The sequence below is a fragment of the Dendrobates tinctorius genome, unplaced genomic scaffold, assembly GCF_039654945.1.
Source record: "Dendrobates tinctorius isolate UK_male_01 unplaced genomic scaffold, ASM3965494v1 ptg000028l, whole genome shotgun sequence".
Lineage (NCBI taxonomy): Eukaryota > Metazoa > Chordata > Amphibia > Anura > Dendrobatidae > Dendrobates > Dendrobates tinctorius.
Genome location: NW_027361696.1, coordinates 13957842 through 13980761, shown reverse-complemented (window position 1 = coordinate 13980761; position 22920 = coordinate 13957842). Strand labels below are relative to the sequence as shown.

Below are 22920 nucleotides of genomic sequence, written 5' to 3'. Positions count from 1 at the left end.
TCAATGAGGTAAGTAACCCGCCCCATAAGGGGACACATAATAGCACCCACCCAAATAGGGGTCAATAACCCCGGATTAGTATTATCTCCAGTAGACAATTCGAATTGCCGGGCAGACCGTGCGGACCACTGCTGCACCTTTGTTTGTTCCTTTGCACAAGTTCCCCATTTCTCCCGTTTCTGTCAATTCTTTCCCCTAATAAAGGAGATATATTTTGCTATTTTTGGATCTTTGGTCGTATGTTTATGTGGTTTTCACACTCCCGCTGCATGATTGGTAGCGACTGATCCTCTAATTGTCCAGGATTAACAGCACTTGGTGTATGCACTGTCATGTACAGGATGCTGTTATACACCTTTGCTATTGTATTAGGAATTAAGTACAGTCATAGTTAGACCATTATTTTTAATCTTTAGAGATTCCACAATAACAGGGTCTGTACCACAGGACTGGCGTATAGCAAATGTGGTGCCAATATTCAAAAAGGGGACAAAAACTGAACTTGGAATTATAGGCCAGTGATTTTAACTTTTTACTGTGGGTAAAATCCTGGAGGGTTTTCTAAGAGATACTATACTGGAGTATCTGAAGAAGAATAACCTCATGACCCAATATTAACATGTGTTTATGAGGGACCGTTCCTGTCAGACTAATCTGATAAGCTTCTATGAGGTAAGTTCTGGACTGGACCAAGGGAACGCAGTGGATGTGGTGTACATGGACTTTTCAAAAGCTTTTGATATGGTGCCACACAAAAGGTTGATACATGGGCAGCACGGTGGCTCAGTGGATAGCACTGCAGCCTTGCAGCGCTGGGAGTCCTGGGTTTCCTCCCACATTCCAAAGACATACTGATAGGGAATTTAGATTGCGAGCCCCATCGGGGACAGTGATGATAATGTGTGCAAACTGTAAAGCGCTGTGGAATATGTATGCGCTATATAACAAAGTAAAGATTATTATTATACATAAAATGAGAACAAAGGGGATAGGGGAAAATATGTGTAAGTGGGTTAAGAGCTGGCTCAGGGATAGGAAACAAAGGGTGTTTATTAATGGAGCACACTCTTACTGGGTCACGGTTAGCAGTGGGGTACCACAGGGGTCAATTTTGGGCCCGCTTCTTTTTAACATATTAATGACCTTGTAGGAGGCATAGAGAGTAGAATTTCAATATTTGCAGATGACACTAAACTCTGCAGGGTAATCAATACAGAGGAGGACAATTTTATATTACAGGAGGATTTATGTAAACTAGAAGCTTGGGCTGATAAATGGCAAATGAGCTTTAATGGGGATAAATGTAAGGTCATGCACTTGAGTAGAAAGAACAAGATGTATAATTAAGTGCTTAATTGTAAAACACTGGGCAAAACTGACACTGAAAAAGACCTGGGTGTATGGGTGGATGACAAACTCACATTTAGTGGTCAGTGTCAGGCAGCTGCTGCAAAGGCAAATAAAATAATGGGATGCATTAAAAGAGGCATAGATGCTCATGAGGAGAACATAATTTTACCTCTATATAAGTCACTAGTGCGACCACACTTAGAATACTGCGTACAGTTCTGGTCTCCGGTGTATAAGAAAGACATAGCTGAACTAGAGCGGGTGCAGAGAAGAGCGACCAAGGTTATTAGAGAACTGGGGGGGTCTGCAATACCAAGACAGGTTATTACACTTGGGGTTATTTAGTTTGCAAAAAATGAAGGCTTAGGGGTGATCTTATTACAATGTATAAATATATGCGGGGACGGTACAAAGACCTTTCTAATGATCTTTTCAGGCTGCGTTCACACGTCGCGGTTTTTTCACGTTTTCAAGGCGGTTTTAAACGCGCGATTTTGTCGCGAAAAATAAGCATCCCATGCAATCCTATGGGATTCCGCAATGCTGTGCTAATGCTGCGTTTTTTTCCGCGGCGGAATCGCTTCGAGGTAAAAAACGCAGCATGCTCATTAATTTAGCGGTATAGCGGCGATTCCGCCCACATAGGAATGCATTGTTCTGCTTACTTTCCACATGTGGCTGTGCCCACCGTGCGAAAAGTAAGCAGAAGATTTGCGGATGTTACCCACGGTCCGGAGGAGAGGAGACTGTCCTCCGGGCTTTGGGTACCATATCCCTGTAAAAAATAGAATTAAAATAAAAAATATTGTTATTCTCACCTTCAGGCGTCCGCGCAGCCTTCCCGCCTCTCTCCACGCTCCCGCCATCTTCCGGTCCCAGTAATCCTTTGCGAGAATGACCGCGATGACGTCGCGGTCTCGCAGGAGCACGACGTCTCGAGGTCATTCACGATGATGTCGCGGGAGAGCGACGTCTCGCGGTCATTCGCGCAAAGGATTACTGGGACCAGAAGATGCCAGGAGCGTGGAGAGAGGCGGGAAGGCTGCGCAGGACGCCGGAAGGTGAGAATAACAATATTTTTTATTTTTTTTATTATTTTTTTTACATCCTATCTTTTACTACTGATGCTGCATAGGCAGCATCAGTAGTAAAAAGTTGGTCACACTTGTCAAACATTATGTTTGACGAGTGTGACCAACCTGTCAATCAGTTCTCCAAGTGATGCTCCAGATCGCTTGGAAAACCCTAGCATTCTGCAAGCTAATTATGCTTGCAAATCACTAGTTTTTCCGCGGGAAAATCACGGGAATTTAAAATGCGGTTTTCATGCGGAATGGAATTCCGGAATTCTCGCGGTAACTTCCGCGGGAATTCCACTACGTGTGAACATAGCCTTACTCTTAGACCTGTGACGGGGACAAGGGGGCATTCTCTACGTCTGGAGGAAAGAAGGTTTAAGCATAATCACAGACGCAGATTCCTAAGGCTGCGTTCACACGTGGCGTTTTTTTCGCGTTTCCGCGGCTGTTTTAACCGTGCGATTTTGCCGCGAAAACTAAGCATGCCATGCATCCCTATGGGATTCCGCAATGCTGTGCTAATGCTGCGGTTTTTACCGCGGCGGAATCGCTTCGCGGTAAAAACCACAGCATGCTCATTAATTTGCGGAATCGCGGCGATCCCGCACCCATAGGAATGCATTGTTCCGCTTACTTCCCGCATGTGGCTGTGCACACCATGCGGAAAGTAAGCAGAACAATGGCGGATGGTACCCACGGTCCGGAGGAGAGGAGCCTGTCCTCCGAGCTTTGGGTACCATATCCCTGTAAAAAATAGAATTTAAAAATAAAAAATATTGTTATTCTCACCCTCCGACGTCCCGCGCAGTCTTTCCGCTTCTCTTCACACTCCGGTCCCAGTAGTCCTTTGCGAAAATGCCCGCGATGGCGTCCGTTCTCGCGGGATCGCGAAGTCTCGCGGTCATTCGCGCGACGTCATCGCGAATTACCGCGAGACATCGTGATCCCACGAGAACGGACGTCATCGCGGGCATTTTCGCAAAGGATTACTGGGAACGGCTGCGCGGGACGTCGGAAGGTAAGAATAACACCATTTTTTATTTTTTTTTACATTTTATCTTTTACTACTGATGCTGCATAGGCAGCCTCAGTAGTAAAAAGTTGGTCACACTCGTCAAACACTATGTTTGACGAGTGTGACCAACCTGTCAATCAGTTCTCCAAGCGATGCTACAGATCCCTTGGAGAACGCTAGCATTTTGCAAGCTAAATACGCTTGCAAAATGCTAGTTTTTCCACGGGAAAATCGCGGGAATTTAAAATGCGGTTTTCCCGCGGACTGGAATTCCGGAATTCTCGCGGTAATTTCCGCGAGCGTTCCGGTACGTGTGCACTTAGCCTTACTGTAAGAGCAGTGATACTATGGAACTCTCTGCCGTATGATGTTGTAATGAGTGATTCCCTACTAAAATTTAAGAAGCGCCTGGATGCCTTTCTTGAAAAGTATAATATTACAGGGTATATACACTAGTTTCCTTAATATTGCGTTGATCCAGGGAGCTAGTCTGATTGCCGTATGTGGAGTCAGGAAGGAATTTTTTTTCCCAATGTGGAGCTTAGTGTTTGCCGCATGGATTTTTTTTGCCTTCCTCTGAATCAACATGTTAGGCTATGGGTTGAACTAGATGGACAACGCATCGCGGTAAAAATTGCAGCATGCTCATTAATTTCGCGGAAAAATCCGCATTTTTAACTATTTTCTATGAGACTGGGGACGCTCCGGAAAAAACGCATAAAAAACGCGCAAAAATCACGCAAAAAACGCGTGGGAAAAAACACGCGTTTTCTGGGAAGGAGTCCGGTTTTCAGTCAAGAATTTTCTGCATACCGTGGGTACATAGCCTTAAAGTCTCCCTTCAACCTTAAATACTATGTAACTATGTTAGATGGGGCGCCCACGACCTGCAAACCTCGCTGCATCTACAGGGGGTGCCCGCGAGCTGCAAACCTCACCGCATCTACAGGGAGCGCCCGCGAGCTGCAATCCTACACTATTAGATATGAGAGGGGGGCACAAACTTTCTTGATAAGTAGAAAAGATGGCGACATACCTCCTTCCGAGTGACGCAGCCGACAATCTTCCCGAACTCTGTGACGAAGGCTTGCTGGAGGTTGAGCAGCACAAAGAGGTGATGAGCCTGAGAAGGGGGATGATGAGAGTTATACAGGGCCTGTGGGGAGTTGTCTCCTACAGAACATATGTCTCCCGTCCTCTCAGGAGTCCTCACCTCGTGTAAAGACGTCCAGGACGACAGCTGGAAAGTGACCGGATCAATGCTGCATCCATCACTCAGACCCTGGGAGAGAACACATCGTACTCTAGTCACATCCAAAGCTGCAGTTCATCATCTCCCTGAACTAGCAGAGGGCAACAGTGTCTGTAAAGAGCATGGCCCCTGTAATGTATAATGATTTGACCTGTCTCTTTAAGAAAGGAAATCTTGTGACTGGAAGGTTATAGACAGGAGGTGGGTTGGTGGAGTTTCAGTTTCAGTTTAGCCTGATGAGGGAAATGTGATGCCGTGTGCTGGAGGAAGAATGAGAAGAATAAAGTACAGTTAAAGTGTTCTCTCTTGAATTCCTTATACTGTGTGGACATTACAACTGGCGACGAGGATGGGATGCAATCACCTGCTGCTGTGAGTACTAACCCCTGCTTTACCGCTTCACACGCCAGCGCCACTGAGAGACTCCATCATGGCTGACTACTTGCACACGTTCCCCAAGTTTGATATGACTGATGTGATTAATCTCTCTCATAACTGGAGAAGATGGCTAAACCGGTGTGAGAATTTCCTGGAAGCTATGGACATAAAAGAAGAGAAAAGAAAGAAAGCCGTGCTCCTGCACTGTGCCGACATATACAGCACGTTACCTGCAGCAGAGACAGACACGTACAGCAATGGCACCAAAGCTCTCACTGACTACTTCAACCCCAAACAGAACATCAGATATGAAAGATACAAGTTCAGGATTGCTAAGCAGCTTCCAGAAGAATCCATAGACACCTATGTCACAAGGCTAAAAGAGCTAGCCCATGGATGTGCATGTACGCATGTAGATGATGAAATCCTAACTCAAGCAATTGTCACCTGCTCGTCTAATAACATAAGGCGTAAGGCTCGGCAGCAGGATCTCTCTCTGCATGATTTACTCAAGATGGCCCGTGCTATAGAGATTAGCCGATTATTAGGCCACCACAATGGAGAATGGGGATAATTTACATGTGCATAATCTCAAACACAAAAGTGCACAAGACAAGCAAGCCCCGAAACAGAAGAAATGCTATAGATGTGGACAAGATTTCCCTCACCACCTGAACAAATGTTCAGCTACAGGACAAATATGCAGTAAATGTGGAAAAGGAAACCATTTTGCAGCGCAAAACAGCGCACTACAAGCCTCCTCTGTCTATGACAAAGCCCGCGAATATAAAAATGGTAAATCAGGATGCAGAAGAAATGTCTGTGGCTGAGAACTATGTGGTCACTACCTCTGTCACTGGCTCAGAGCAGTCTCCCTGTATCAAGCTCACCATCTGCGACACGGATATCACCTTTACAATAGATACGGGAGCTTCAGTGGATAGCATAGACAGCAATGCATATGAACAATTGAAAACAGTCAGTCTTACAGCAAGTGCATACTAAAATCTTTCCATGTGGATCTAAAACACCTCTAATTACAATGGGACAATTTGACGCTGAACTTAGCTATAAAGAAAATAGGCAGAAAAGCACATTTCACACATTACAAAGATCGGGAGGCTGTCTTCTCAGCTATCACAGTGCCCTGAAGCTAGGACTCAGCCAGATTATTCATACTATAACCGACCCAGTGGATCTGGGTGTACAGGCCATGATGAACAGCTTTCCCTCCTTATTTAGTGGATTGGGAAAATTAAAGAACTCTCAAGTGCAACTTCATGTAGATGACAGTGTTCGTCCAGTAGCCCAGGCTCACAGATGTATTCCATTTCACCTGAGAAAGAAGGTAGAAAAGGAACTCCAATTGCTCATGGATGAGGACATTATTGAAACTGTTACTGGTCCCACTCCGTGGGTCTCTCCACTTGTGGTAGTTCCAAAACCAAAGACTCCAGAGCAGGTGAGACTGTGTGTTGACATGCGCCTGCCCAACACCGCTATTCAGAGAGAAAGACATATCTCACCTACCATTGATGACATCATTCACTTATTAAATGGAGCAACCGTTTTTTCAAAGCTTGACCTCAATAAGGGCTATCATCAATTAGAATTGAGTCCTGAATCCAGATACTTAACATTTTCCACCCACGTGGGTCTCAGAAGATATAAAAGATTGACTTTTGGGGTCTGCTCAGCAGCGGAAATTTTTCAAGACACGATAAGGAGCGTCATTCAACACATTCCAAATGCCTTTAATTATAGTGATGACATACTGGTTTTTGGGAAAACTCAAGCTGAACACAATCGTGGTCTATATGCTATCTTCGAATGCCTGCTCTCTGCTGGACTTACTTTGAACAAAGAGAAATGTGAATTTGATAAAAGTTCATTGGAGTTCTATTGTTACATCTTCTCGGCGGAAGGAGTACGACCTGATCCCAAGAAAGTGGAATCCATCAGAGCAGCCTCAATTCCACAGAATGCCAGTGAAGTGCGCTCTTTTCTTGGGATGGCCAGCTACTGTGCTAGATATATTCTAAATTTTTCAACAATCAGCACTCCATTAAGAGAACTTACAAAACAAAGTTGTGTCTTTCAATGGGCCCAGGACTGTCAGGTCTCTTTTGACACAATTAAAAATGAACTCTGCTCAACAACCACCATGGTCTATTTTGATCCAGCTCTTCAAACTGAACTGATTGTGGATGCCAGTCCTGTGGGACTGGGTGCTATTTTAGCGCAATAGAAGGATGACAACCAAAGTTCTCACATCATTTCCTATGCAAGCAAAAGCCTAACAAACACTGAAAGAAAATATGCACAACCTGAAAAAGAAAGCTTGGCAGTTGTCTGGCGATGTGAACACTTTCACTTATTTCTCTATGGCGCTCCCTTCACCATTGTCATGGAACATCAAGCTCTCCTTACAATTTTTGGAAATCCCCGAGCTAAAATGCCTGCACGGATCGAACGATGGGGTCTACGTCTACAGGACCATGGAAGAATACATACGATTTGTTGCAGCTCATGCCGTGCCAAAAGCACTTTCTGTTGATCAGTTTTTGAATACAACAAGTGACAAGACACTCTGTGCCTTAATACAAATCATCCAAAATCGAAGCTGGCATGAAATTCGAAAGGAAAAATTTAATGTTTCTGGGATTGATCTGAAGGAATTAAAACTATTTTCAAATGTACGTGAGGAATTGTCAGTCACTGAAGAGCACCTCATCCTTCGAGGTACCAAACTGGTTGTACCTAAGGCCTTGTGCAACTTTGTCATACAGATAGCACATGAAGGTCATCTAGGAATTGTTGGTACAAAAAAGTTACTCAGAGAAAAAGTGTGGTTCCCAAATATGGATCTATTGGTGGAAGATTAGACACTGCTCCACTTGTCAATTACTTACGCCATCATCAAGGTTAGAGCCACTACAAATATCTCCGTTACCCACTGCTGTCTGGGAGGAAGTGGCCGTCGACATATATGGACCATTACCAAATGGCCAATACATTCTAGTAACAATTGATGAATATTCTACATACCCTGTTATTTCATTCTTCTCTTCAACGTCTGCTAATAGTGTCATACCAGAACTGGACAACATATTATCTGCATATGGCATTCCAAAAGTGGTTAAAACAGACAATGGAGCTCCATTCAATGGACATATATTTACACAGTTTTCTGAATACGTAGGGTTCAGCCACAGGAAAATCACACCAAGCCAATGGAATTGTAGAACGTTTCATGCACACTATGGGGAAATGAATCAAGGCAGCTAGTCTGGAGCACATCCCACTGAAACAGTCACTATACAAATTCTTGCGCAATTACCGCAAAACGCCACATTCCACCACTAATGCTGCTCCATCTCATCTAATGTTCAGCAGAACTCTTCGTATATGGATCCCTGATGTGACCAGCCATCCCCTACCAAGTGACTCTTCAGTGCAATCAACAGATTTCTCTAACAAGCAAGCCATGAAACATTATGCAGACAGAAGGCGAAGGGCACAGCCAAGTGCCATCAAAAGAGGTGATGTCATTGTTGTGCGTCAAAGATCAACCAACAAAACCTCAGCTGTATATGGTCTGGCAAAATATAATGTTACTGAGAGAAGAGGCAACATGGTCACGGCTGAGTGAGATGGACACTCTATAACCCGAAATTCCTCACATTTTAAAATTATACCGCCGACAATGGTAATGAACTCCCACCGGTAGAAGAGTTGGTACCCGACAGTGGAGAAGGCCAACAAGGGGTAGTTGATCCGTCAGCAATGGACTCCCCCAATGAACCCAGACATTACCCTACATGGGAAAGAAGGGCTCCATCAAGACTTATTGAAGAGATGCAATTAAAATGCCTGATTTGAAATGAACAAATAAGACAGTACAGACATATTGTATGTCTTTTCTTGGATGTTCTTCTTGGTTTTTTCTTTTTCTCTCTTTTCTTTTTCTTCTTTCCGCGTTGTTGCCTTGTCAATAATTTTTTCAGTTTGTTAATATATATATATATATATAAAAAAAAAAAAGAGGGATGATGTAATGTATAATGATTTGACCTGTCTCTTTAAGAAAGGAAATCTTGTGACTGGAAGGTTATAGACAGGAAGTGGGTTGGTGGAGTTTCAGTTTAGCCTGATGAGGGGGAAGTGATGCTGTGTGCTGGAGGAAGAACGAGAAGAATAAAGTACAGTTAAAGCGTTCTCTCTTGAATTCCTTATACCATGTGGACATTACAGCCCCTATGCCGTCCTCTTACCTTGTGCTCATGGGGCCTGGTTCAGTGTCTGTACAGAGCATGGCCCCTGCGGAGCCCTCTTATCTTGTGCTCAGGGGCCCCCAGTTCAGTGTCTGTACAGAGCCTGGCCCCTATGCTGTCCTCTTACCTTGTGCTCAGGGGCCCTGATTTAGTGTCTGTACAAAACGTGGCCCCTGTGATGCCCTCTTACCTTGTGCTCAGGGGCCCCGGGCTCCTGGTTGGCCTCGTGCGTCTCAAGGAAGCTGATGAGACGACTTCTCTGCACAGTGCCGACCAAGACTCGAGCTTCTGTCAGAGAAACATTGAGAATATTCAGTGCGGGATCTACATCAGAGACCTCCGCACTGGGACTACAACACTCAGCAGGCACTGTCAGGACATGATGACAGCTGTAGTCCTGCACCCCATGCTGGGGCTCTGCTAGGCTCACGCACCCATGTTGTCCACCACCGGGAACTCAGTGTCTTCAGAGGATGTGATGACCTGCAGGACGCGGTGGAAGTCGGCGCCTCGGGGCAGCAGCTCCATGTCCGTCCTCATAAACTCCTGGGTTTTCACCTTGTAGGAGCTGCGAAGGAGCGGCCGGAGGTTACAAGACGGCGCCATCGCCCCCTCGCCCCCCGGTATAAGCACCACCTACTTTATTTGGCGGCTGCGGATCCGCGGCAGGTACGGCAGTTTCTTCACAATGATGGTCCCGTCATAGAATGACGGCTGGAACTTCTGGGCGATGGCGTTGGCGATCAGCACCGAGAGGATGACTGGCAAAATGTGCGCGATCTGACCCGTAGCCTCGAACGCCAGGAGCGCGGTGGAGAGCGTGTGTGTCACTGCCCCAGAATACGCCGCGGCCCCTAATGGGAGAGATGCAGGAGAGAACACTCCAATCACAGCCAGAGCTGCAACCAAAGCGAAGCCCATTACTGCTGGAGCAGCTGCACAGACATCCCATAATGCACTGAGCTTCGCAGGGAGACGTAGGTTATAGACTTCAGTATAGGGCTGAAAGTACTGTATCTCCCATAATGCACTGCAGGAGCAGCAGTGAGAAGTGAGGTACTGCACCTGAAAGCTGACAGAAAAGCAGAATACTGACTGCAGCTCTGGAGGTGACTGGAGGATGAGACACAATGTAATAGCAGAATAGTGACTGCAGCTCTGGAGGATGAGACACAATGTAATAGCAGAATACTGACTGAAGCTCTGGAGGATGAGACACAATGTAATAGCAGAATACTGACTGCAGCTCTGGAGGTGACTGGAGAATAAGACAGGATATAACAGCAGAATAGTGAGTGCAGCTCTAGAGTTGACTGGTGGTTGAGACATGATGTAATAGAATAGTGACTGCAGCTCTGAAAGTGACTGGAGGATATGACATGATGCGACAGCAGAATAGTGACTGCAGCTCTGGAGGTGACTGGAGGATAAGACATGATGTATCAGCAGAATAGTGACTGCAGCTCTGGAGATGACTGGAGGACAAGACATGATGTAACAGCAGAATAGTGACTGCAGCTCTGGAGGTGACTGGAGAATAAGACAGGAAATAACAGCATAAGATATTATAGCAATTCTCTAGCGTTATAATAGCTAACACTAGAGAAGGCAGAGAAAGGATTCAGAGGGATCTAGATAAGCTTGCACAATGGGCAGCAACTAATATAATGGTATTTACAAGGGAGAAATGCAAGATTCTACATCTGGACAAGAAAAACAAAAATTACATCTACAGAATTGGAGGAATAGAACTAAGCAACAGCACGTGTGAAAAAGACTTGGGTATACTAATAGCTCACAGGCTGCACATGAGTCAACAGTGGGATGCAGTAACAAAAAGGCAAACACAGTTCTGGGATGTATTAAGAGAAGCAAAATGTCACGACACAGTTGTCAGGTGACCCGGTACCAGGGGCTCCTTTCCTGTCCCTAGCACTAGGGGGCGCCCTACTCCCCGGAATTCTTCAGATGGCGAAGATGCCGGGGCCTCCACCCTTGCCTTAACTCCTAAGTTAGCCCTCCTTCTGTTCTCTTCCCCCACCCAGGGAAGAAGGGGTGCTACTGTGTACCGTAGTACACCAACCCGATGAACAGGGTAACACAAAATACCAGGTATACAAAATATTCTCTCACACATAACAGAGGAATCCACTAGGGTGTGCAGGAAGGGGAAAAAAAAAAAATAAAAAAAATAAGGAATAACCCCCTGTATAAACCAAACAACAGTCGCTAATAACTCCTCCAACTCTCCTTCTCCCTCCGTTAGCCAAGTAGCAAATGCTAGCTCTCATAATTAGTAACAGATCCCAGATTATAAAGGGTAAAGGCATGGCTAACCGAGCTCAGCTGTGAGCACAGGGATTTCCAACATGGCCGATTAACAGGTTCTGAGAGAAGGAATAAGCACATTTAAAATGAAGGAGAAGTGCTTCTTTTCAGCGCAGGAGTAGGAGCAATCAGATGCTGCGGTCTTCTGGCTCCACACTGTCGCGGTAACCCCATGACAGTACCCCCTCTTCTATAGGGGTCTTCCAGAACCTTAGGATCAGACCTATCGGCGTGTGCCACATGAAATACCATTTTGGCCGCATGAACATCAGATGCTGGTACTCACATCCTCTCCTCAGTACTGTACCCCGTCCAACTTACCAGATACTGAAGCGACCGACGAACAAGATGAGAGTCCAAGATCTTCGCAATCTGAAACGCCACATTACCATCGACAATGACAGAAGATGGTGGTAGAGGTGATGGTACTGAAGACGCAACATATTTTTTGAGGAGAGATCGATGAAACACATTATGGATCCTAAAGGTAGGCGGTAAAGCAAGGCGAAATGCTTCTGGATTGACGATGGCTGCGATTTTATAAGGACCGATAAACCTGAGACCCAGTATCTAAGACAGAACCTTCAGCTTAATGCTCCTAGTGGACAACCACACCAAGTCACTAACACACAGGTCCAGACCCACCAAACATCTCTAATCAGCCACACTCTTATATTTGGATCCATCTTCATCAAATTATCCTTGCCATATGGTAGAAATAGAAGATGAAAAACGTTCTTCCTCCAGTAATCCAGAAGTGTGATTATCATTAAATGAACTAAACGGAGGATGGAATCCATATGCCCCAAAAAACGGGGATTTACTGGTCAATTCCTGACAACGATTATTTACAGTGAATTCGGCTAACGGTAAATATTCTCCAAATTCTGGTTAGCCCATTCAGTGTGCCCATTAGACTGAGGGTGAAATGCTGAAGAGAGTGACAGGTGGATCCCCAGACGGGTGCAAAATGCCCTCGAAAACTTGGCGACAAACTACACCTCCCGGTCAGAAACAATATTGGTCAGGATCCCATGTAATCTAATTATTTCCCTGGTGAAAACTCGCGCCAAGGATTTGGTGTTCGGTAAAGCGATAAAATGAGACATTTTACTGAATCTATATACTACCACCAGGATTACAGTATTCCCTGCCGACACGGGAAGATCTGTGATAAAATCGACTGACGAGTGAGTCCAAGGTCTACTGGGAATCTCCAACGGTTGAAGAGCCCCTGACGGACGCGTATGAGAGGTTTTAGAACATGCACAGACAGTGCAGACGGCTACATAATCCCAGAAATCCTGATGAGCACCTAGCCACCAAAAACGCAGAGTAAGTAGATCAACAGTGGCTTTATTACCAGAATGTCTGGCCAACACTGAATCGTGATGTTTGCTAAGGACTCTAAGACGGAGATTTACCGGGATAAACAGTTTACCAAGTGGATAGGCAGCAGTGTCTCTTTCCAGATAGGAGAATATAGACGCCATAATAACCCCTTTTTGAAGAATAGGTACCGGTACACACACTTATTTCCTCGCCACGGGATAAGGCATCTGCTTTAATGTTCTTGTTCCCCGGCCAATAATGACAAAAAAGTGAAACCCGGTAAAGAACAATGCCCATTTTGCCTGTCGAAGCATTAGACGTTTTGCCGATTCCAAGTATACCAGATTCTTATGATCCGTGATTACCATAACTGGGTGAACTGCCCCCTCCAGAAAATAACACAACTCTTCAAAAGCCCATTTTATAGCTAAGAGCTCCCTGCTACCAATGTCATAATTTCTCTCAGCCGGTGACAGTTTTTTCGAGAAAATTCGCACATGGTTGCCATTTACCAGGAGAAGCATCCTGCGACAATACAACCCCCACTGCCACCTCAGACGCATCGACGTAAAAAGCTGAGTGATGAGGATCGGCGCAGAAGAAAAACACCTCTTCAACGTATCAAATGCCTCCCTGGCAGGACTGGACCACTTGGAGAAGTCCGTCCCCTTCCTGGTCATATCTGTAAAAGATTTGGCCACTACTGAAAAGTTCTTTATGAACTTACGGCAGTAGTTGGCAAAACCTAAAAATCTTTGTAACGCCTTCAAAACCTCAGGACGATTCCAATCCAATAGCGCATGGACTTTCGCCAGATGCATGAGCAAACAGGTGGAAGACAACACATATCCTAGAAAAAGATCTCCTCAACCGAGAACACAGTTCTTGGCACCCCTGCTCTGAGAACACATCCCCAAAATCCGACATGTAACTAGGCACAGACTGGGTATCCATCCTAGCAAGCCGGGTACCCAAGCAGAGTCCTTGACAATACCCACTCCATTTGATTACTTCCCGAGTCTGCCAATCTACTATAGAATTGTGCAGAGCGAGCCAAGGAAGTCCCAGTACCACAAGTGAGGGCAGACCCTCTAGCACATAACAGTAACACCTCAGTGTGCATGGTCCCCACCTGAAGATGTAAATCTCAAGGGTGTCTCAAGGGTGCAGAGTCAATGGCGATTATGGGTAGGGATCTAGACAGAGTATGTGGGATGAGGCCTTGGACATGTCCAAACCTAGCGTCGATCAAATTAAACCCCGCCCCACTGTCCAGAAATGCACGTCCACCTTAATCCCACCCAGGTGGATTACAGCTGGTAGGATAAATTGTATTCTATCCACAGACGTGATAAGTACACCCAGGTTGTTAACCTCCCCGCATCCAGGGCCCTCTAGTTTTCTGGCGGTTGCTTACTATGTGATTGGGAAGGACACATGCCCACAAAATGGCCCTTTTTACCACAAAGTAAGCACAATCACCCCTTACAGTGGACAACATACAATTTACCAGAATGTGATGTCGCACCCACCTGCATGGATTCCTCAATAGGCCCAGTACTGACCACCCTAGACCCCGGACCTCACGCACACAGAGGTGTCTCGCTATTTATCTGGCAAAGACGGCGATCTACTCGGATCAACAGAGACATGGCCGCCTCAAGGGAGTCAGGAGTCTCATACAGAGCTAAAGCATCCTCCATCCTCACTGAGAGGCCCTCACAAAACTGGCTACGAAGTGCAGGGTCATTCCACTTGGTGTCCGTGGCCCACCTCCGGAACTCAGAGCAATATTCCTTTGCCGGCCGGTCTCACTCCAAGGAGACGTGGTCGGGATCGTCGTACATACAGTAAGACCCAGCACCTGAAAAAATTCCTCCACCATCTGGAGTGACTGGGAGAGAGAACGTTCACGCTTGAGGGTCCCCCGGGAGGAGCGGGATTACTATCCCCACATGTTGCTCCTCTGTACCTGAAGTACAGTTTACAGACCTCTCCGAAAACAACAAACTTGTCACACCCCCCAGAGAACTTGTCAGGCAAAGTGACCTTGGGCTCCCCTACGGTTTGCCTGAGGGACGAGATTCCCACACCAGATGTATTAGGGTGCTGCAAAAGCACCATGTGTAAATCTGCCACCTCCAGATTGAGCTGCCGCAATTGCCCTGTCAGAGCAGAGATTAGATCCATCATGGTTCAGAAAAATTGGTAGTGGTCAGAGCTAATGTCACGACAAAGCTGTCAGATGACCTGGGACCAGGGGCTCTTTCCCTGTATCTAACACTAGGGGGCGCCCTAGCTCTCCCTCCTCCACCCTTGCCTTATCTCTGTTCTCTAACCCCACCCAGGGAAGAGTGGCGCTTCTGTGCACTGTAGTACACCAACTCCGACGAACAAGGCAACAATGGTTAACAGAAAACTCCAGGCATACAAAATATTTACTCACATATAACAGAGGAAGGCACCTGGGCGTGGAGGCAGGGGAATAAATCAAAATAGAGAAGGATAGGAAATTATCACACACACAAACCAAGCAACAGTCACAGATAACTCCTCCAGCTCTCCTTCTCATATGTGTTCCTCTCCCACCGTTAGCCATGCAGCAAATGCTAGCTCTGACGAGGATTAGTAATAAACCACAGATTATAAAAGGGAAAGGAGTGGCTAATCGAGCACAGGGATTTTCAACACGGCCGATTATTCTGCCAGAAGAAATAAACACATTTAATATGACAGCGAAGTGCTCCTTCTCAGAGCCGGAGTAGGAGCAATCAGACGCTGCAGTCTTCTGGCTCCACATTGTCGTGGTAACCCCGTGACACATAGAGTCTAGATCACGTGAAGTCATTATTCCCCTCTATTCCTCCTTGGTCAGGCCTCATCTGGAATACTGCGTCCAATTCTGGGCACCACATTATATAAGGTATTGAAAAACTGGAGCAAGTTCAGAGAAGAACGACCAAGATGGTGAGTGGACTGCAAAGTATGTCCTACGAGGAACGGTTAAAGGATCTCAGAATGTTTAGCTACAAAAAAAAAAAGACTAAGAGGAGACTTAATAGCTGTCTACAAATATCTGAAGGGCTGTCACAGTGTAGAAGGATCATCATTATTATCATCTACACATGGAAACACGAGAAGCAATGAAATGAAACTGAAAAGGAGAAGATACAGATTAGATATTGGAAAAACTTTTTGACAGTGAGGGTGATCAATGAGTGGAACAGGTGGCCACGAGAGGTGGAGAGTACTTCTTCAATGGAAGTCTGCACGCAGAGGCTGGACAGACATTGTCTCAGATGGTTTAGTGACTCCTGCATTGAGCTGGGGGTTGGACACAATGACCCTTGGGGTCCCGATGACCCTGGGGGTCTCTTCCATCTCTGACATTCTATGATACTATGAAATCCGTCAGATCTCATCGCTTTGTCGCAGTTAACACATATATACAAGAACTCACCTGCCAGCGCGTACCCTCCGGGGATGATGGGGTTAACTACTCCATCAGAGGTGATACCATCCGGGAATATATACGCTATTGTCTCACCCACCAATCGTCCGATGGCAGCTCCTGCGAATGATGAGAGCACACATAGTGATGATGGTGGTTATATCCGCTCCTTCTCCAGGTTTATGCCGCTGCGCTCACCATATATGAAGACGGGCATAAAGTACCCGGCGGGCAGCGGGAGCGTGGTGGCGAGGATGAACATCCAGAACTGGAAAACAAAGAAGAGCAAAACGATGACACAGCAAATCCTCTGATGATATCACCAACATTCACGAGGTCTGATGACATCACCGACATTAACGAGGTTTGATGACAGCACCGACATTCCTGCAGTCTGAAGGCATCACCGACATTCACGAGGCCTGATGACATCACTGACATTCACGAGACCTGATGACATCACGAGGCCTGATGACATCACCGACACTCACGAGACCTGATGACATAACCGATACTCATGAGGCCTGATGATATCAACGCGACACTCACGAGGCCTGATGACATCACCGACACGAGGTCTGATGACATCACTGACACTCACGAGGTCTGATGACATCACCGACATTAACAAGGTCTGATGACATCACCGACATTCATGAGGTCTGATGACATCACCGACGTTCATGAGGTCTGATGACATCACAGACATTCATGAGGTCTGATGATATCACCAACATTCATGAGGTCTGATGACATCACTGACTGGTTTAGCAGCCAACATCACATGACTATGGAACATCCAATCTAACACCAGACTGAAAACGTTGCGGCGGTTCTGTCCTTGCTGTATCCCGTCCTTTAATGTGTTGGCGACGCACCTTCATAACGATGAAGAACGCCAGCGTGCCAAAGATGGTGATTTGCGGGTTAGCCCATTCCATCCACAGGTTATTGGAGTCCACGGTTATGGGGCTTGGTGTCGACATATTCTGGGAAAGCGTCCACCACGTGCGGTTATCGAAGAGAGAGACGAGAAGTTCCTTCATGGAGAGCTGTGGACGGCGCAAAAACAAAAATGGCATAAAACTGCGAGAAATAGATCCGAGTGTCCTCTGCAAAGGTACAAGTGGCTTGTGGAGAAAGTGCAAGATCTCCCGGGACCCCGCAGATCAGAAACCCCCCAAGGACCATATCCCCCAGGACCCCGGAGGTCAGAATTTCCTCATTGCGGCCTCCCCGGCTGCTCAACTGCATTACATGACAGCAGCTTATTTCTGTTCATCCTGAGCTTTCAGGTTCATACACAATGAAACCTACAGATAACACTGACCCGACAAGCCAGGAACCGCCCGAGGAAATTCGGAAACGTTATGGATGCCATGAGGAGCGCCAGCAATGCCGAGTACACAGGTTTACTGCAACGAGGGAAAAGGGACAACTCAGAGCAAGCGACTCCACTATCTCTAGTGATATCATGTCCTGCACTCCAGTCACATCCAAAGCTGCATCAACAAAACTGCTGTTACATGTCCAATCCAGTCACTCACAGAGCTGCAGTCAATATTCTGTGGTTACATCGTGTCTTATCCTCCAGTCACTCCAGAGCTGCAGTCACTATTCTGCTGATACATCATGTCTTATCCTCCAGTCACCTCAAGAGCTGCAGTCACTATTCCGCTGTTAAATCGTGTCTTATCCTCCAGTCACCTCCATAGCTGCAGTCACTATTTTGCTACTACATCATGTCTTATCCTCCAGTCACCTCCAGAGCTGCAGTCACTATTTTGCTGTTACATCTTGTCTTATCCTCCAGTCACCTCCAGAGCTGCAGTCACTTTTCTACTACTACATCGTGTCTCATTCTCCAGTCACATCCAGAGCTGCAAATACAATACGGCTGTAGCAGCTCTGGATGTGACTGGAGGGTGAGATACAGACATCAGAGGGCTGACAGTGTGGGCAGGGATGACATGCAGCATGTGGCGGGAGGCAGCGCTGTGTCTCTCTCACACTTACTCGTTGGCCAGTATCCTGCTGGTGTACGGATTCCTTCTGACGTAGCCCAGGAGCCAACGCTGGCAGAACAGGTAGGCACAGCTCACAGCCCCACAGATCACCCTGTGACATGAGCAGAGATCAGCACCTTAATAACGCACTCACACCCTACCTGACTGACACCAGCACAGAGTCAGTCATCCCTTTAAGTCGTGTCCTCAGAGTATTCATCTCTGGACAGTAATTCACTGCTCCGCCAGCGCCTGAACCCCAGTAATGGCCCCACCGGCAGGCGAGTGTATGGGGGTCTCCCGACTTTACACCCACAGATAATGTCAGGACTAGCTTGGCCTGTGCGAAATTTTCGCACATTGGTCGTCGGGGGGGTGCAGGCAATTTCAGAAGAAGCAAGCTGGTCAAATGTAAACGTATTTCATGAGCTGATGAACATAGACAGGTATTTATATATGTAGATTGGTAATACAATAAATTGGTTTGATAAGTAGAGGCCAAAAAATGTTTTCCGGTCGAGATGCCACCTGCAGGTCATTGTGTCTTTCTGCAGGTTTATGAAAATGAATGTTTAAACTGTATTTAGTGATAAAATCGTGGATGTGTGGTTTGTTTGGCTATTTTCTTGCTGAAGGGGGCATGTTTCTTTTTCAAACGGTGTATCATTTGTGTGTGTGGGTTCAGTATGAATGGGGACACAAAGGAATCACCGAAAAAAGTGTTTAGAAATAATAGAATAGATAGGTTAGGATCGGGCATGTTGGCATGTATAAGCCCAATCCTGGATGTGAGGCAAAGAGGAGGGGACAGGAGCCTGGAATAAAAGGAAGACAGAGGCGTCTGAAGGAGGAAGACAGAGGAGTGTGGAGGAGAAAGAGGAAGACAAAGCGGTGTGGAGGAGGAGGAAGAGAGAGGAGTGTGGAGGAGAAGGAAGAAGTCAGAGAAGTCTGGAGGAGGAGGACAGAGGAGTTTGGAGGAGAAGGAGGAAGTCAAAGGAGTTTGGAGGAGAAGGAGGAAGACAGGAGTCTGGAGGAGAAGGAGGAAGACAGGAGTCTGGAGGAGAAGGAGGAAGACAGGAGTCTGGAGGAGAAGGAGGAAGACAGGAGTCTGGAGGAGAAGGAGGAAGACAGGAGTCTGGAGGAGAAGGAGGAAGACAGGAGTCTGGAGGAGAAGGAGGAAGAAAGGAGTCTGGAGGGGAAGGAGGAAGAAAGGAGTCTGGAGGGGAAGGAGGATGATGGAGTCTGGAGGAGAAGGAAGATGACGGAGTCTGGAGGAGAAGGAGGAAGACAGGAATCTGGAGGAGAGTGAGAAAGTCAGAGGTGTCTGGAGGAGAAGGAGGAAGTCAGAGGTGTATGGAGGAGAAGGTGGAAGACAGAAGAGTCTGGAGAAGGAGAAAGTCAGAGGAATCAGGAGAAGGAGGAAGTCAGAGGAGTCAGGAGAAGGAGGAAGTCAGAGGAGTCAGGAGAAGGAGGAAGGCAGAGGAGCCTGAAGGAGAAAGAGGAAGACAGGAGTGTGGAGGAGAAAGAGGAAGACAGAAGAGTTTGGAGGACAGAGGAGTTTGAAGAACAGAGGAGGAGGATGACAGAGGAATCTGGAGGAGGAGGAAGACAGAGAAGTCTGAAGGAGGAGGACAGAGGAGTGTGGAGGAGGAAGTCAGACGAGTCTGGGGGGGGAAGAGGAAGTCAGATGAGAAGGAGGAAGACAGGAGTCTGGAGGAGAAGAAGGAAGACAGAAGTCTGGAGGAGAATGAGGAAGACAGGAGTAAGGAGGAAAACAGAGGAGTTTGGAGGAGAAGGAGCAAGACAGAGGAGTGTGGAGGAGAAGGAGGAAGACAGAGGAGTGTGGAGGAGAAGGAGGAAGACAGAGGAGTGTGGAGGAGAAGGAAGAAATCAGAGAAGTCTGGAGGAGGAGGACAGAGGATTCTGGAGGAGAAGGAGGAAGTCAGAGGAGTTTGGAGGAGAAGGAGCAAGACAGAGGAGTTTGGATGAGAAGGAGGAAGACAGAGAAGTTTGGAGGAGAAGGAGCAAGACAGAGGAGTTTGGAAGAGAAGGAGGAAGACAGAGGAGTTTGGAGGACAGAGGAATCTGTAGGAGGAAGACAGAGAAGTCTGAAGGAAGAGGACAGGAATGTCACGGCCAGAGTTAGGGGCAGGCAGACCAGGCAGCTGCCTAGGGCCCTCGCTCCCCCAGGGGCCCCCAGCTAGCGGCACATCACGCAGCTGCTATGGGCCCGCCTGCCCACAGCGCCGACTCCCCCGCCGCCGCATTGAATTATACCAGCCACTGCTGTTACAGTTCAAAGCAAAAATGGAGGAGAGAGCGTCAGCCGACGCTCCCTCTCCCATCATTCCCCGGTCTGCCTCTGACACAGTGGGTGCGCGATGACGTCACTGCCAACAGAGCAGGAGACAGGAGCAGCCAGCAGCGAGGGCATGAGGAGAAGGTGAGAATAGTGGTTTTTTTTTTTTTAATATATCAGTGTGAGTACTGGACTGTGGGGCGCTATATGCTATGCTGGGCAGTATGCTGCTATGCTGGGCTGTATACTGTGCTGGCCTATATACTATGGTGGCATTGGTGGGCTTTATACCATGCTGGGCTGCATACTGTGCTGGGCTGTATACTATGCTGGGCTGTATACTATGCTGGGCTATATACTGTTCTGGGCTGTATACTGTGCTGGGTTATATACTATGCTGGACTGTATACTGTGCTGGGCTATATACTGTGCTGGGCTATATACTATGCTGGGCTGTATACTGTGCTGGGCTATATACTATGCTGGGCTGTATACTGTGCTGGGCTATATACTATGCTGGGCTGTATACTGTGCTGAGCTGTATACTAAGCTGGGCTATATACTATGCTGGGCTATATACCGTGCTGAGCTGTATACTAAGCTGGGCTATATACTATGCTGGGCTATATACCATGATGGGCTATATACCATGCTGGGATGAACTCAGCACATGTAAATACAACCGAAATGCTTCTGTGTGATGTGCAATATGTTAGCTTTTGGGGCCCCATTTTAATCTTTTCCTAGGGCCCCACTTTGCCTAAAACCGGCTCTGAGGAGTGTAGAGGAGGAAGTCAGAAGGAAAAGAAGGAGGTCAGAGGAGTCTGGAGGAGAAGGTCGAAGACAGAGAAATCTGGAGAAGGAGGAAGTCAGAGGCCTCTGAAGGACAAAGGAGTCTGGAGGAGGACAGAAGAATCAGGAAGAAGAGGACCAGAGTTTGGAGGAGGACAAAGGAATCTTGAGGTGAAGGAGGACAGAGGAGTGTGAAGGAGTTGAACTGTGGGTTGATGTGTGGCCAGATTTTATTGTGGGCACCTTTATAGAGGAGGGTGGTGAATGGCTTTGCCATTAATTTATGTTTCATTACTGTCATATTTGTCATGTAGCTCATATAATGGCCATAAAGTATCAGTATCAGAGAGGGAGCGCTTGTCCTCACCCTAGGATCATGTAGAAGAAAGTCTCCGGGAGGTCAAAGGGGAAGGTGATCTTAAAGTTGGTTTTGAAGACGGCAGAGATTGTCTCTAGTAGAAAAGAAATACTCAATTTAAATTCTACTGTCCATCAACCCTGCCCTCTGCACCCCGCCTTCATCGACAGTGCACTCTGCTCCCCGCCTCCGTGACCCTGCACTTTTCTATCAGCCTCCAACGACACTGCCCTCTGGTTCCTGCCCTCGAACATCCTGCATTCTACACCTCGCCTCCGATGAACCTGCTCCCCGCCTCCGATGACCCTGCTCCTCACCTCCGATGAGTCTACATTTTGCCTCTGAAGACTCTGCTTTCTACACCTCACCTACAAAGACCTTGCATTCTACACCTCACCTCTGATGATCCTGCTCCCCGTCTCCGATGAGCGTGTTCGCCGCCTCCGCTGCCCCTACTCCCTGCCTCCTCTGCCCCTACTCCCCGCCTCCGCTGCCCCTCCTCCCCGCCTCCGCTGACCCTGCTTCGGTATCTGGATACATGTACGAGGATCCAGGCCCGACTTTACCTTGCTCGCTATTGAACACGGCTAAAAGACGGTACATAAACGCTCCACAAGTCGCAGCGAAGAATCCGCGCCAATAATTCCGCACAGCGAAATGCGATGACATCACCTCCACACTGAAGAGCACGCCTGCAAAGATCACATGTCACTGACACCATCATTAATGGAGCAAGAATTAGGAGATGGAGAAGAGTTAGGAGATGGAGAAGAGATGAGGTCTCCTACCACTGATGGGTGCGCCAAATACAGTGGAGATGCCCACGGCCGCAGCTGCCACCAGCATCTCGTGCTCCTTGCTTTTGTTCTGCGGAGGTAATTGTAGGGTTAGGCAAGATCCAGGGGTCATTCCTTTATTCATGGTGACCCCCGGGGTTTTGCCCTCTCAGCAGTGGAGTCGCAGCTGGATATAGTCTGTAATGAAGGACAGGGTTTTGGGATACTGA

At 47.1% G+C, this 22920-nt stretch overlaps 1 protein-coding gene across 7 annotated transcripts in view; it reads right to left on the bottom strand.

Annotated features, from left to right (window-relative positions):
• LOC141085113 (chloride channel protein ClC-Kb-like) overlaps positions 1–22920 on the bottom strand; it is an 83316-nt gene that overhangs the window by 5154 nt on the left and 55242 nt on the right. For 5 of the 7 annotated variants that reach the window (XM_073570225.1, XM_073570222.1, XM_073570221.1 and 2 more), the window contains 13 exons: positions 22703–22781; positions 22481–22606; positions 21924–22008; positions 18476–18577; positions 17790–17874; positions 17338–17511; positions 16658–16727; positions 16469–16579; positions 9989–10202; positions 9783–9916; positions 9539–9636; positions 4658–4726; positions 4481–4567 (listed from right to left, as the gene is read on the bottom strand). In XM_073570225.1, the coding sequence (XP_073426326.1) occupies positions 4481–4567; positions 4658–4726; positions 9539–9636; positions 9783–9916; positions 9989–10202; positions 16469–16579; positions 16658–16727; positions 17338–17511; positions 17790–17874; positions 18476–18577; positions 21924–22008; positions 22481–22606; positions 22703–22781 (1434 nt within the window). Of the gene's footprint in view, positions 1–1421; positions 1448–4480; positions 4568–4657; positions 4727–9538; positions 9637–9782; positions 9917–9988; positions 10203–16468; positions 16580–16657; positions 16728–17337; positions 17512–17789; positions 17875–18475; positions 18578–21923; positions 22009–22480; positions 22607–22702; positions 22782–22920 lie in introns of all 7 variants that reach the window. The other 2 variants (XM_073570223.1, XM_073570224.1) reach the window with 1 other exon arrangement.